Genomic DNA, 14,647 nt, shown 5'->3' on the forward strand with positions numbered 1-14,647 from the left:
AGACTAATAGTTTAGTCTCTAAACTTTTAAAAGTTTATTCTAATTTAGCCTTTTAGGGAGATTAGACAGTGGTTTGGTCATGGGGAATGGGAGAAGGGAAAGATACTTTTTATTTTTATGGATTTTAACAATGAACTATATTATTATTGCTACTGTCATGTGTGACTTCCATCAACTATTCAACAAAATTGACCATAATCTAAAATTTGACACAAATTTCAAACTTGAAAATTCAAGAGAAACCGTGTTTGTAAATTTCAACGAGAGCTTCAAAACATTTGTACCTTTGCCTTTTTAGTTCATACTTCATTCAACTAAGAACATTCATGCCTTTAACTTTTCGTCTTTCAAGTCTGCATTGTTTTTAAAAATAAAATGACATAAAATGGAGCAAACATTGGATAATGATTATTCCGATTCTCTCATATGATTACAAAAACATGATTCTAGTTTTATTACTTACTGCTTACAATATGATTCTAAAAAACTTTCAGCATCTAATTTCATAATTCTTTTATTCAAAGAATCAAATTACACATTAATTAATAATCGGATGAATGAGCCAATCAATGAATTAACGCTAAACTTGATCACGATACTTTATACAAAGTTAAGATTTATAAGATTGGGCTCTTAGAAGAAAATTTCAGGAGTTAGAAGCCTACTTAAAAAGTATATGGACATCTTCAGGACCGAAGCTTTGATGATATCAATTCCCCATATTTGTAGGAAGCACCTTCATGCAAACAAAAGGCAGAAATTTATAAGTGATAAATGACGTAAATAAGCCGTCAAACACAACGAATATAGATAATAATTCTTTTTAAGAGTATGACAATTTGAACCTTCAGCACAAACTCGTTACCGTTTGAGTTCCATTTTGTACAATAAAGTAATAGCAGCATGTAACATTAACTAATTAAAGCAGTTAAGCACATAACTTAGTGGATAAAGCAATTATTACTCGTTACCTCAAAGCTTCCAAAATTGTAGAACTAAGAAACATGGACTCTTCCCAAATGCACTCAGTTAGAGGAACGAAAATGATATTTTAACCAAAATAATACCACATGGACTCCCCCTCCCAAATGCACTACAGATTGGTATCACCATATAAGAAAAAAATCCATCCAATGGTTAACTAATCACAAGATACACTTAAATGACATCTCCAATTATATCTCGGGTAGTTAATACTCCTTGCATCAACCAAGAAGCAATTCCTTCCTGTTTCCAAGATAACCCCCTGTGAATCCTTTGCTTTCGCTTCAACAAGTTCTCATTGCATCCAAGAAGTTAAAATCCGTTTTAATTAAGCCTGTCCATTATTCTAATGGCAAAAAAAGGGGACTGAGGATAAGAACTCTTCTGATAATTCAGATAAAATTGAAGAATTATGTTCTTAGAAAAACATACAGTCACAACGCCACCAGATTTTTTGAGACATAACAACCTCTCTGTCAACCATAGCTGTCCTAATGAATTTCCTCCCGATGGTTCAAAGAAGACCTTAAACAAAAGGAGTACTCTATTCAACGAAAAACCCTTCTGTCCCGCGGCCTCCTACTATTCCATGTGTGGATGATAATGTGGAGACGGAAGTCTGAGCTACGTGAAGCTGATTTTTTTTCTTTCTTAATATGAAACAGAGACGTACATTCATCAAAAGAGCCAAAAGAACAACCTAAAGATAGGGGTAGAGGAAACCCCCTCCAACACTATTTTAAAAAAAAGGAAGGAAAAAAAGAGCTCTCCGATTGTTAATAATCACAAGAAAGCTATAACTACAAAACAATTTGAGATAATTTTGTGCACCACCAATGAACGTATGCTAAACAAAGCTCAAGAGGAAATAATCAAAACTTATCTTCAAACATCTTTCATTCATTTCCTTTCAAAGACAGCATAAAAGTGCACGAGTAGCACGTCTCTAAAGGATTTTAGATATACTTGATGACTTAGATGAATATACATCTCTATTTCCTACAAATAAAAAAAAAAAGCAATTTAAAAAAAATGTATTTATGCTTAGGCTGAGAATTGCAACTTAGAATCTGACGGTGTACTTGACAATTCAAATGTAGAAGCTTTTGGATGAATTTTTCAGGATTGTGAAAAGGAGTTTCCTTCTAAATTGGATGTTCCTTATTCTAGTTCCGAATCTGTACATCCAAATTTGCATCTCTCATTGAAGTTTGTAGTCTCCAGATGCAGAAATTTCTCCCTTCATTTCAGAAAGAGAATGAACAATCAAAGAGAGGGGCTTGAAAACTTTGGTTAGATCCCATTTAGCCTTGAAAATTCCTAAGGGATAGACAAATTGAGATTCATGCCCCGTGTATCTATACTTGAATAAAAGATCAAGTCTAAAATGAATCATTCAAAATTTCAGAATAGATAAATCCTAAAAATCAAACATCATCTATACTTGCATAAAATCAATGTGAAGTTTTAAAATGAATCATGCGTACCCAAATAAATTAATGTTTCTATTTGTATTCACTATGCATCAAAAGACCTGGGTAAATCTTCCTCCAACAAAGGTTTGTTGAAGCGGGTATGAAAGACGCCTCTACCAGCAATAATAGAACTCTAAATTAGAGAGAGATAGATGGGATTAATAACATACCAAACCAAGAGCTTCCGCAGCGGTGCTATGACTATCTTTACCACAAATACCAATAAACATATTCATTAATGATTCTCTCTGTTCTACCTTCAAGACTTTCTTCAAGCCTAGAGTCAACATCTCCATCTCAGGCTGGAGAACCAACGAAGATAACATCAGAAAATTGGAGTAAATACAAGTTTAATACGAAAGTTCAGGATACATACCGAGGACTTCTCAGGAGGGAATATCTGTATAATGTGACAGATCTTCAACAACTCAGCATTTGCTTCTGAATGTCTGTCTTGCATCACTAGAGCCTGTGGTGTGATAAATTGGCTTAGCAGGATCCTCTTCATTGTATATCATTTAAACAATAAAGAAGTTGGGTTTCTTTAGACCAACAACTACAGGGTTATCCTCGTTTTTCACTTTTTCTCAAGGGTAAGTGATGTGTATTTTAGTTTCAGTAAGGTTGTGGCAGAGAGTAGGTTCAGTTTTATTTTATTCAGTTGAAGATTTGTAACTTTCTAATTACTAGATCAAAAGATTTTATATATATATATATATATGTTGGATACAAAACTATTTAACTGCTGATATTTTAATTAATATCTCCGTTCATGAGGCCCAAGCCCACTATTTCTAACAAATCATTGGAAATTATAAAAATATTTACCCAGGCCTGTAAGAAGTACGAACGCATTCTAGCAGCAACAGCAGCAGAAACTATCCTGGCAGCACGGACATTCTCAATGCCAATGTCCTCAGCAAGCCCAGCAATAAAATTTGGACCATCCTCACCATTAATAAAAATTAAGTGTGGGTAAATGGGAGTCCTGCAAATTCCAAATAAGTTACAACCAGATGAACATTTAAAACCTCAGTATGAGAGAAAGAGAGAGAGAGAGGAGAGAGAGAGAGAGCATATATTTGTAGGAGTACAATTATAAAGTTACCTGCTATAGATATTTAAAACAAAGTCCACAGATGCTCGATAAAATGAATCACGCATATTTTCTGTGTTGAAGGAAACTTTTACTCCAGATATCCTGCATATTTCACGCAACTGCTCATCCATTCAGGCACAGAGAAGTGCAGGCAATGATAAAACAATCAGCATGGTAATAAGGAATCAACTACTACTAATGATGAAAATTCAAACAAATTTGACAATGCCATTCATACATGAAAATTTTCCATGCCAGTGGAGGAAAAAACTTTTACAAAAATGGTTTGGAAAATATAATATCAGTCTAATATATTGATTTGCTTAAATCTTCAATATGAAATTGTCAAGAGAAAGAACATGAATCTTCAATATGAAATTGTCAACAAATATGCTTATTTGGCGATCTTTGTGGATCCTTCAAATTATAGCGGACAAGATATATCGTGGAACGGCTGCAAGTTGTAAGGTCTTAACTATTTGATATCTTAGATTAGAACAGCATTTTTCAATCAATACTATAATCTAGCCAGATCTTATTCAATAACCAAAGCAATTGATCTATCCCCTTTACATATTCCAAGCTCATTATCCTTTAAGTTAAATTGCTCAGCGATAGGAAAGCTACTGTATGACATTCTGCTAGTTTGGTTAATGCAATTGTCTTGATGCAAGTAGCTTCAGGTTTTCCTTTCCTTTAAACTTATAACGTCAGAAACTAGAACATTCAACTCAGCAGAATCCTCACATTTGCAATGAATTTCAAGTTTTCTTTTTAAAGAAACCATACTTTCATTTAAAAAAATGGAAGAATACAAGAACATACAAAAACAAACCCCATAAAATAAGACTCCAACACTAACTACGGAGAGAACTCCACTCTAAAAGAATAAGATAAATGTTCTAAAAGAATAAGATAAATGTCATTATTACAAAACTGTCAAGTGGCTGACACCCAAACGGAAGCATTAAACCTCACCAACATCCAAACCTCCTCTCTAAATTATGAACCAAAACGTCTTGATAACTTACTCATATGACATGCCAACTAAGAAAGAAAGGAATAGAAGTTTAACCACGAAAATCTAATATCTTTTAATGGATTATAAAAGAACTGATTGTAGCAATACAAAATTTAACTTTTACATTGTGTAGACTGGAAGTAGCTAGGTTTCTGTTCATATATTGTAAGAAAACTACACCACATCCAAAACGTTATGTCAAGAGGTACTAACCACTACAATCATTGAATTCATAGTATGTATTATCAGGCAAGGAACATCACATAATAATTATGAACGTGATCTCTAGAAAAATGATACACAAGATGAAAGTAATCACCTTTACCATACACACATATAGATCCAAACAAATACAGATTGTGCATGAATCAAACACTTCAGTAGGCCTTAAATGCAATCACAGATGCTATCATCATGGTAAAAATGAGTTTACGCGCTATTTATCCATATACATCATTTACAAAATCCACTAGTGCAAAGGTAGAAGAATAAAAACCAAGTGAGCAGACAAATCAAAAAGGTAAACATTTAATTTTCTTCATTTACAACTAGAGTTTTGAAAGTCCTTAATGCTCTCATTCAAGTAATTCCACCTTTATCTCGTTTTCCTATTGCTTACTTTTGTGTTTGAAAAGAAAAATGAGAGTGTTGAATAATTCCAAAATATAAAGCATGATGGACGATAGATGAAAATGATGAAATTCAGTAGATCATAGATTAATGCACTCAAAATTCACCCATTGTAGTTTTAAAGAACACCACTCACTTGAACAATATCGTCCTCCATGAAATCCCGCCCACTCATTCTATTGTCCACAAGGGCTGGGAATCAAGTGGGTCAGTTCAGCTTGAATTTCCAATAAAGAGTATAACATAATGGCAATTCGGAAATCATACAAATTTTTTTGTCAGCAGATACAAAAACAGCTTGTTACTACAAGAATTATGCTTAATGAAGTCAGAATAATAGATAAAACATTTTAACATATTAGAAATCTTTGTGCACTAACCTCGGACTAATCTGTTAGCTTCTATCTGATACTCTTGCCTATTCGCCGTAGCATTCCGTCGGGGAACTGCCGGAGGCCACCATTTTGGCAACCTTTCTCCACCCCAAACCCCGTTCTTCGAAATTTCACTTGAAACATCATTCAGAGCCATTGTGTCCGCTAACACGGGACTGTCCAATAACCCTAAAAGATTATTTTTCTTCCCCATACCTTTATTTCGCGCTACAACACTCCTCCTAGTCCCAACAACAACCTCTCGTCCACCAAGGCTCCGGTCCCTTCTCATTACAGGGGCCGTATACCCAGAACTAAATTTGTTACCCAAACGAGATACAATCCCAACTAAAAACTTAACTACAAAGACCACAACAAAGCTCAACAGCACCAATTGGCCAACGAATTCCACAGTGGAACGACGACAAGAGACGGTCAGCGTTCGATTTTGGTCATCAAAGGCAATCAATGTCCGCAAATCGTCGAAAGCGTCCAATCCCGATGACAGAAACTGGCGGAGGTGGGAGCGGGAAGTGTAGTAAACGGAGTAGAAAAGAGAGGAGGCTTCGGCGGCGACTTGGTCGAGTTCAATTACAGTTTGGAGGTTCGAATCAGAGGAAGAGGGTGAGGAGTCGAAGGGATGGTGGGTGGTGGTGCGGAGTTTGGTGAGGCTGTTTTTCCGGCGAGTACGACGACGTGGTTTGAAGCAGGAGACAGGGGTGAAGAGTGGTCGGGAGTCCGGCGAGGAGAAGCGGCGGTTGAAATGGAGGTTATGGCGACGGGAAGTGAATGGATATGGAAGGAAGAGGCAGAGTGTGGTTGCTGTGGTGTCCATTAGTCCATGTAGAGCAAAAGAATTGGAAGCTCCGTTTTTCCACACCTAAAATGGTGGAATGATTATATATACAATACAATAAAGCTTTGACGTTAGGTAAAATTCTGCGCTCCGATTTGGCGCCTCTTCTTCCGCCGTCGCCGGAGCTCACTTTCAGTTTGCAGACTATTGCTCACTTAGGCCCGAGCTCCGATTGGTTAGGGTTTTGTTATTGGAAGCTTAATACAATTTTGTTATTTTGTGTTAGTCTCTGCTAAGCTACAAAACATGGAATATATACTTTACAAAATTTAATTTCTCAACTTTGAGTATACACCAAGATGCTACATTCTTGTTCACACAATCGTTATATTAGATAAAAGTTAAATGATATAGGTCGTGTTATATGAGCCAATATCAATTTGACAAGTTACCATAATTATTCCATTGTACTTTAGAGTTACAATATTGTTATAGTAAAAATCTTCAGAACTAGGGTTTACTTCTCAATATCCAATAGTTTAATTGATTAGTCTTTTATAAAACAGATTAAATTTAGTCATTCCAAAGTTACAATGAATTAAATGCAATTTATCGAAGTGAATCTCACCTGCGTTTAGAGTTTATCTAAATTTGTAATTGAAATCATTGACTTTATGATTTTCATTCTAAACAATTATAGATTGCATGAAAACTACACCTCATTTTTATTATTCACTTCACACGATTTAATGTTTTTGCTCGTATATTTTTTGTAGAGCAACAGATCAAGGTATTAAACCATAATACTATCAAATTAACCCAAAAAAAAAACTTATTTTCTTTGGTACGTGAGGATGAAAATTCAAAGTTGTTAACATTCATAATATTGGTAATGTTAATTGTTAAGATTAGAACATTCAAAGAAATAAGCATTATAATTCTATTTTACCATTTCTCGCTTTCTGATTGGTTAACAACCATCATTATTCATTCATTGTTCTTCCACTCTAAGTTACATTATATATATGTGTGTGAGTGTGTTATTTTTTAACGTATATAAGAGAGTACCGTTCCGAATTTTGGCAGTGGCACGTGCCTGCATTCCTCTCCTCCACATCACGCGAACCGCCGCCCACCAGCCGGTCACCTGCAATCCCAACGCCGCCCCATCTCTGCACGCGAACCACGCCGCCCATCTCTTCCCTCAATCTGCTTCAAGGTTTGTTCCTTATTTTATTTTTCTTTTGAGATTCTGTTGCGTTTGGGTTGCTGAGATCACAATTGAATGTTCGTATTTGTATTATTAATTAATCTCCATCTGGTTGTTATTTGGTGAGTTGGTAAAATCAATCTCTAGGTTTTCTTTTCATTTCATTTGTTTTTAGTTATTCGGTTATTTTATTCCCGTGGTTGATTCATTGATTCAGCTTCTTCTAGATCTTGTACGACTTTTCTCAATTTGCTACGCGAACCCTAGGATTTTTGTCGATTGGATTTCTTTTGCTTGTTTGCTTATTTGATCGACTAGTTATTTTGTTTTTGTTCTTTTTTTTCTCATTTTGAACTTTTTTGCAGTGAAGGGAGGGAGGTGAATTAATAGTTTTCGGCAGATATGGTTTCCTTCGAAATGAATGACCGCAAGAGTGAGTTACTTTTTCTCTTATGGATATGTTGTTTTTTCCGGCAGATATGAATGACCGCGACGATGTTAATCTAGTATTTTTGCTTCTCGTCGTTGCCTGGATTTTTGGAACTGGAATGTGCTGATTGCATTATGGTCATCGACTCATTCACTTAGTTTAGTGCCTAGTTATGAGCCCTAGGTTTCTTAGAGATTCTGTGCGGTGTATTTTGTTGAGTATTGTACGTCTACTTAGCAATGGTCGTGCATAAAGGAGGGAAGTTATGTGATTTTTTCTAATAATTTTGTTTCTTATATGAATTGCTTTTGTAATGGCATTAATGATGAATTTGCAAATGAGCAGAGATTGGGCTAGGACTTACAGGATTTGGGGTATTTTTCTCATTCCTCGGAATTGTCTTCTTTTTTGACAAGGGATTACTTGCTATGGGAAATGTAAGTGTAGAATTTATATTTTTCTCAACCCAAATAAAAACAATTGCAAATCTTGTTTCATTCTAATGTAACCTCTTAACACCACATCTCTTCTTTGGTTCACCGAATCAGATCCTGTTCTTCTCAGGAGTAACTCTCACCATTGGACTAAAGTCAACCATGCAATTCTTTATGAAACGTCAAAATTTTAAGGTTGGACATCCTAGAGAGACCTTTCCCCGTATGCTTTTTCTTTGGTGTGCATGCTTTTTGTTTGACGGTGTACTTTTCATCATTTATGCAGGGAACAATTTCTTTTGGTTTAGGGTTCTTTTTTGTTATCATAGGATGGCCAATCTTTGGCATGATATTGGAAGCATATGGTTTCGTTGTCCTTTTCAGGTTTGTTGGATATAGATGGCCATTTGCCAGAATTTGGATTTGTATGTACATATCTTTTTACTCTTTGGCCATGCTGAATGTTGATAAATTATGCTGTGCAGTGGCTTCTGGCCAACATTGGCAGTCTTTCTTCAGAAAATTCCTGTTCTTGGATGGTTATTTCAGCAACCATATGTCAGATCGGTTAGTTTGTGCTTTTTAATTAATAAATTGTAATCCGTTGTTTGAATAATTTTTAAATATATGGATATTGTTTCCTTCATGGAGCCTTTTTTCTATAACAAAATTAATCGTTTTATCTGGAGTTCCATTATAACATATTGTAAGAAAAGGGGCTGTAAGAAATTTGCACCAATTGTCGTCTTTTCTTCCATCTTCTTTTTAATTGTTGGGAAGATGTAGTGGAGAAATGATGACCAAAGCAATCTCTTATATACTGTAACGATAACCCCCCTAATGCAATAGGTATATCAAGGAGGGAGTAAAACAATGATTAGAAGGGGAGGGAATGTTAACTTAAAAGATTTCTGGTTTCTTGCAACAAGCCGCTTTAGCTAGTATGAGGTAGAGAATGAGTGAGGAAGATGATAGAACCCGGATATATTAATATAAAAGATAACCAAATTACATGATAAACCAAGTGACTCGAGGTTCTTGGACCCTCACTTCTTGAGATCTCACACTCTGAGATCTCTCATGCCCTAGTTCATATACCAAACATTGCTTACCTTCTTCCCTCCCCTCCCCTCCCCTCTATTTATAACCAAATTCCCTAACATCCTCCCTAACTAACTACTAATGGACCTCTAATATTTATCTAGTACCAATCCTAAAAGAAGAGTAGGGGAATATAAGTGGTTAAAAGAGTGGGGGGTAGGGGGAACTTTCAGGTGATATGATGTAAGGTGGGGGTATTAGGTTCAATAAATCTAGTGTAGCAAGAGCATTGTAGTATTTCAGAATACCTAAATTTGTATCTTTGGGTTTTCATTATTGGGACCTTTGGCCTCTAGTTAAAAAAATCTTCACTTGCTCAACATTCGATTTCTCATCCACCAACCATTTTGATCAGATCTCTCATGTTTGTGTTTTCCTCCATTTGAATTTGTTTGTCTCTTTTTGCACATGGCATTGCCATCCAAACCAAAGTATGCCATCTAACCTAACTCGAACACATAGGGTTGGGTTGGATTTGGTTCCTTCTCTAACTGGATTGATCAGGTGGGGAACTAACCTACTCAAAAGCGCAGGTTGGTCTAAAAAAACTTTAACCAAACCGACCCAACTCAACTACATCCCTATCATTTGCAACTGAACGCAACATCTTATGATTCAGCTTTTTTGTTTTTGATGAATTAAACAGCTCTCATCGGGAAAGAATGAAAGAATACAAGGGCATACAAATAAACCAGCCACAAAAACACCCCAACTAATAGAAGGGGACCAACTAAGTAGAATGTCGCCATTAGAGTAATTACAAAAGAGATTCAAAATTGAAGCCCAATGGGAAGCATGAAATCTAGCTAAAGACCAAATCTCACTATGCTCCCTCTTCCCAAAGAAATGATTCAGATTGGGTCAGTTGAATCATTTCTTTATGACCCTAGCCAAGGAAATCTGTAGGATCATAAACTTCTGGTGGATGGTTAATATGACTCAAACTTTTTCTCTCTGAATATTGTCATGCCCTTCACAAACAACTCATGAAGGGCAATGTCTCATGGAATGAGGTGCTGAGATGCTTTCCAGAAGCTGATGACAACCGTGATCAGTGTTTCTGTTTTGGCACATCCGAACATGGTAGAGCCTTTAATCATTGATACAGATGCCCTGGATGTGAGCAGTGAGATAATGTTTATGCATGATCGTAGGTCCGTGGCTTTCTTCAGTCTCCTATCCTTCCTGATATATAGGCACAAGGCAATTGTTGAGTGCAATATAGTAGACATAGTGTTGATTATGACTAAATGGGGACAATATTTGGTGGGGTGGAGATTTGTTTTCAAATGGAGCTCAAAAGTTCCAAAAGAGCATGGATTGGTCGGGTGGTATTAACCTAATGCGAAGAGGATAAGATTGGGGCATTGTGAGAAGTAGATATAAGGATTCTCAATTCAAGATATCTAGTGGGATTGGCTTACTTTCATAACACCTTTATAGTTATGCTTTTATTTATTTACTTATTTTAAATTTTGGGCATGTTTTGTATATCATAGCATTAGTCTCTTTAACCATCCTGGTGCAATTCATAGTTGGCATTCGTATTTAGCTTCATGGACTAGTTATTCTCCATTAAATCAGTTAGCATTGTTTGAGTTTTTATTCAATTTCCGCATACACATTGTAAAATTTTCTGGATGGCAGATTTATATGTTTTTCTTTTTTAATGTTGCAGTTCTTCGACAAATATCGGGGTAGACGTGTACCTGTTTGAGCCAGGGATGTTATAAATTGGTTTGTAGGTGAACTTGTAAGTTGTAAACCACTCTTGCTTGGAAGACCCAGTCTTTGTTCAGATGGGGAGAGTAGAAGAAGCTTCGTTGGCAGTTGATAATGATGAGAATGGGATTGCTTTGTTATCCAAAAAAAAGAAAATAAAGGAAAAAGAAAAGAAAGAAAGAACTAACAAACAAACACAAACTCTTTTTTCTTTTCTTTTCTTTTTGGTTTTTGATAATTTCATTTGTGTAAAAAGTACTCGTGACGTGTAGCTGAAAATTCTATAGTTGTTAATTTTCAAAATTCTTAGATGCCATTCTTTGTATTTTAGTTGGATGAGGAAAGGATATGTGGTGAGACTTCTATAGCTTACTAAGGTGGATTTCTATATAATACTAAAAAAAATATTGATGTATGTATATATAATTATGTGTAACAGTAGAGCCTGTCTTGGTGGTTGAAAGTATTAAAATTACTTTTGTGATTTTCAAAATCAAGTGAAATGATTTTTAGTGATTAAACGCAGTTTATTTATAACCTCTGATGACAACTTCTAAAAATATTGACAAATCCAAAACTCAAATTGTTTACCAAATAGACTCCAAAATGATTTGCATTTTTATATTATTGGTTTAATGTTTAATGTGGATCTCTAAAAAGAAATTTGGTTTGATGGTTCAAGTCTTAATTCCATTCCATATGATGTTCAAAGAGAACAACCATCATCCGTATACAAAACGTCATCTCACACAAATCAAAGTAAAAGAGAAAGAAGAAATGAAAACAAGAAAGCTCTTCTTCTAAGGAAGGCTTTTCCATAATCTAAAATGACCTATTTTTTCTTCAAAGAAGATTCCCAGCTTTGTTTATCCCTTGAAGGACACAATCCTCCCTCGAGCAATTTGATGACTGTCTCATCATATGGACACTAGAAACATTTTACATACACAAGGTACAAAAAAAAGTACATACTTCCTTTGGATATCGATCATTAAGGGAGTGATTGTGAACATTGCACACGAAAATTTGATTTTCTACTCCATCTATTGATTCTCCTTTCAGTTCCTTTGCCTAAGATTTGATATTCTCCTCTCATCTGTGATTCATCAACTTCCTTGTTAGATGTAGTAAAATATCTGAACTACTTCTAATTCTCTGTTTATTTCCCTTTCCCGAATTTTCATGAGCTATTTTCTACTCTTTTTCTTCTTCCGAGAATCTGATATGAGACTCTCTTTACTTCTATTCCTAGTATTTTTCAACTTTGTCATGCTTCTTGTACAAACACCTTGTCCTCTTCGAATCTGGAGGTCGATATCCAACTTCTTAGCTTCTTGTCTAGCGTGCAATGAATCCTTTATTACATCATCATTCTTCCCCTCATTCGAGAAACTTTGTGTTGGACAACAACTAGAATTTGAGTTCTTCATAAAGAGGTCATGACCATGACTAGACTCTCCATAAGTGGACAAACAGAGATCTCGCAACCTAGTTACTGCAAGATTATCCAAGTCAGGTTCTAAATAATGACTTGTACCTTGGTCGTTGGAACGAGAAGTACTCGCTTTAAAAAACTCGACAGTGGATTTTCTAATCGAACCAGAACTCATATAGTCTTTCCAATTGAAGGGAAAGCCAAGAAGGAAATGATTGTACACCTGCTCAAGTTGCATGTCATGAACTTTCCTCAGTTTCTAAAATACTTGCAATAATGCTCAGGACATGATATGTTTAACAAAATAGTTCATCCAACGGCAATGACACAAACAGAAAGTTAGGTGAAATAAGAACAATGCCCTGCAAACATACCTTTGGTGGAAAGCCGTTTTCATGTGTTCGTGGTCTATTTATGAAGCCACTGATTGAAATGATAATGCCATCGGTTGCCTCAAGAATAGTAGTTTCATGTCTCTTAGAAATCGCTGCAGAATAAAATGCTCTTATCCCAGATCTCCTGAAACAATGGATCATAATTTTTCTTGAGCACAGAGCAATAATTCCCATTCTAGAAGAGGACAGACTTAATATACAGTATATGAGAATGAAAACTATTTTCCTTCTACGCAATCAGACCAATGAAAGGAAGATCAGTCATTTATTAAATTTCTCCCACTTGGAATTAATTTATAAAGAGCGAACTGCTTCACTTTTTCTCCTTCAGCAGATTTTATCACCTCCTTTATCCTCCAGTTTTATTAACTTCTTTCATCCCTATGAGCTTTCTAGAATTTGAAAGCTGAAACCAATTGGAGTTTTTTATGGTCAGGATACCAACACCAGTTAATAATTTTGTACCCAATGATAACCAAAAACACTAAAGATACTCCCCATAAAATCACCGAGTATCTTAGTTAAAAATACAAGAACTAAGACAAATATTTTAACCCTCATTTACATAATGGCAGACTCTTCATGGATGAATTTCAGTATCAAAAACTAAGATAACTAAATCCAACTAAAATACTTATCTTAGTTAAAAGTAAAATACATGTTAAATCTTCTTTTATATAGTGGGTTATTGAGAAGATTTCAATCAAATTTCAAAACTTCCCCAAATTCACTTTAATATCAAATATTAGAATAAAGATAAACAGTGAATAATCTATCTTCTGGAACAAAACTTAGTCACTCAAACATATTTCTTCAAAGAACAAACAGAAAACAAACAAAACAAGGGAAGCAATGTCTTACTCTCTGGATGCAAAGCCTCCGATAGCCAATCCCTCACCATCGTTAGCCTTTACCAGCCACCAATCGTACAGAAAAATCTAAGCGAGAGAGAAAACACAGAAAATGTGAAAACCAACAATCAGATATGAGAAAGTGATGTACTGGAGTGAGAAATGGAAGAAAAACGTACTGATTTGAGTGAGGAAGGAATGATGGATGTAGAACAGGTAGCCGGAGTTTTTGGCGTCGTGGGAGTGGCAGTGGGCTTCCGGTCGGTCTTGAAGGGAACGGAGGAGGGAGTAGCAGAGGCGGAGCTTCGAATTCCTCTTGGTCTGGTGGCCATGATGACCGATTAGGCGGGAAGGCGAAGAGAAGATACCATTTTTCTCGTTTCCTCACCTTTTTATTGCCTATTTCCAAATACACTCAAAACTATTCATACTCTTCTAAATAAACTATCATACTTTGCTATTTTACTTTTTAAAACTTTTGTTATTTAAAATAATTTTATTTATTTGTTTGTTTTTCTAATATTGCCTTGTGAAGATGACAATCAAATTCTTTAATGGAAGATTATACCAATTATAGAAAAGATTTCCAAAATATTAGAAAAAGAAAAACGAATTTGAACTAAAATGTATGGACATAGGGTTAGCTTTTTCTTGTGTTAAATTGGTTAAATTATAAGAGTAGTTAGCTTA

The 14,647-nt window shown here is 35.4% G+C and overlaps 3 protein-coding genes across 5 annotated transcripts; 1 reads left to right on the forward strand and 2 right to left on the reverse strand.

Moving 5' to 3' along the window:
• Positions 1-397: 397 nt before the first annotated feature.
• Positions 398-6,698, reverse strand: LOC101216122. Of its 2 annotated transcripts, none has more exons than XM_011654756.2 (7): positions 5,590-6,684; positions 5,346-5,401; positions 3,568-3,677; positions 3,288-3,447; positions 2,836-2,928; positions 2,630-2,761; positions 398-736 (listed from the first exon to the last, which is right to left on the reverse strand). In XM_011654756.2, the coding sequence occupies exons 1-7, from the start codon at positions 6,416-6,418 to the stop codon at positions 710-712; spliced, it is 1,407 nt and encodes a 468-aa protein (XP_011653058.1). In that variant the 5' UTR covers positions 6,419-6,684; the 3' UTR covers positions 398-709. The 2 variants fall into 2 exon arrangements, with proteins under 2 accessions (XP_011653058.1, XP_031740249.1); XM_031884389.1 differs by lacking the exon at positions 398-736 and adding an exon at positions 1,352-2,224 and having other exon boundaries at positions 5,590-6,698.
• Positions 6,699-7,414: 716 nt separating this feature from the next.
• Positions 7,415-11,697, forward strand: LOC101209894 (vesicle transport protein GOT1). Of its 2 annotated transcripts, none has more exons than XM_004152047.3 (7): positions 7,415-7,598; positions 7,955-8,022; positions 8,365-8,456; positions 8,568-8,648; positions 8,740-8,837; positions 8,939-9,020; positions 11,233-11,697. In XM_004152047.3, the coding sequence occupies exons 2-7, from the start codon at positions 7,992-7,994 to the stop codon at positions 11,269-11,271; spliced, it is 423 nt and encodes a 140-aa protein (XP_004152095.1). In that variant the 5' UTR covers positions 7,415-7,598; positions 7,955-7,991; the 3' UTR covers positions 11,272-11,697. The 2 variants fall into 2 exon arrangements, with proteins under 2 accessions (XP_004152095.1, XP_031740250.1); XM_031884390.1 differs by lacking the exon at positions 7,415-7,598 and adding an exon at positions 7,746-7,821.
• A 176-nt stretch (positions 11,698-11,873) lies between these two features.
• Positions 11,874-14,377, reverse strand: LOC101215879. The gene is made up of 4 exons (XM_004152240.3): positions 14,137-14,377; positions 13,968-14,044; positions 13,086-13,230; positions 11,874-12,934 (listed from the first exon to the last, which is right to left on the reverse strand). The coding sequence occupies exons 1-4, from the start codon at positions 14,287-14,289 to the stop codon at positions 12,464-12,466; spliced, it is 846 nt and encodes a 281-aa protein (XP_004152288.1). The 5' UTR covers positions 14,290-14,377; the 3' UTR covers positions 11,874-12,463.
• Between the last annotated feature and the right edge of the window lie 270 nt (positions 14,378-14,647).

The sequence above is a fragment of the Cucumis sativus genome, chromosome 4 (assembly GCF_000004075.3).
Source record: "Cucumis sativus cultivar 9930 chromosome 4, Cucumber_9930_V3, whole genome shotgun sequence".
Classification (NCBI taxonomy): domain Eukaryota; kingdom Viridiplantae; phylum Streptophyta; class Magnoliopsida; order Cucurbitales; family Cucurbitaceae; genus Cucumis; species Cucumis sativus.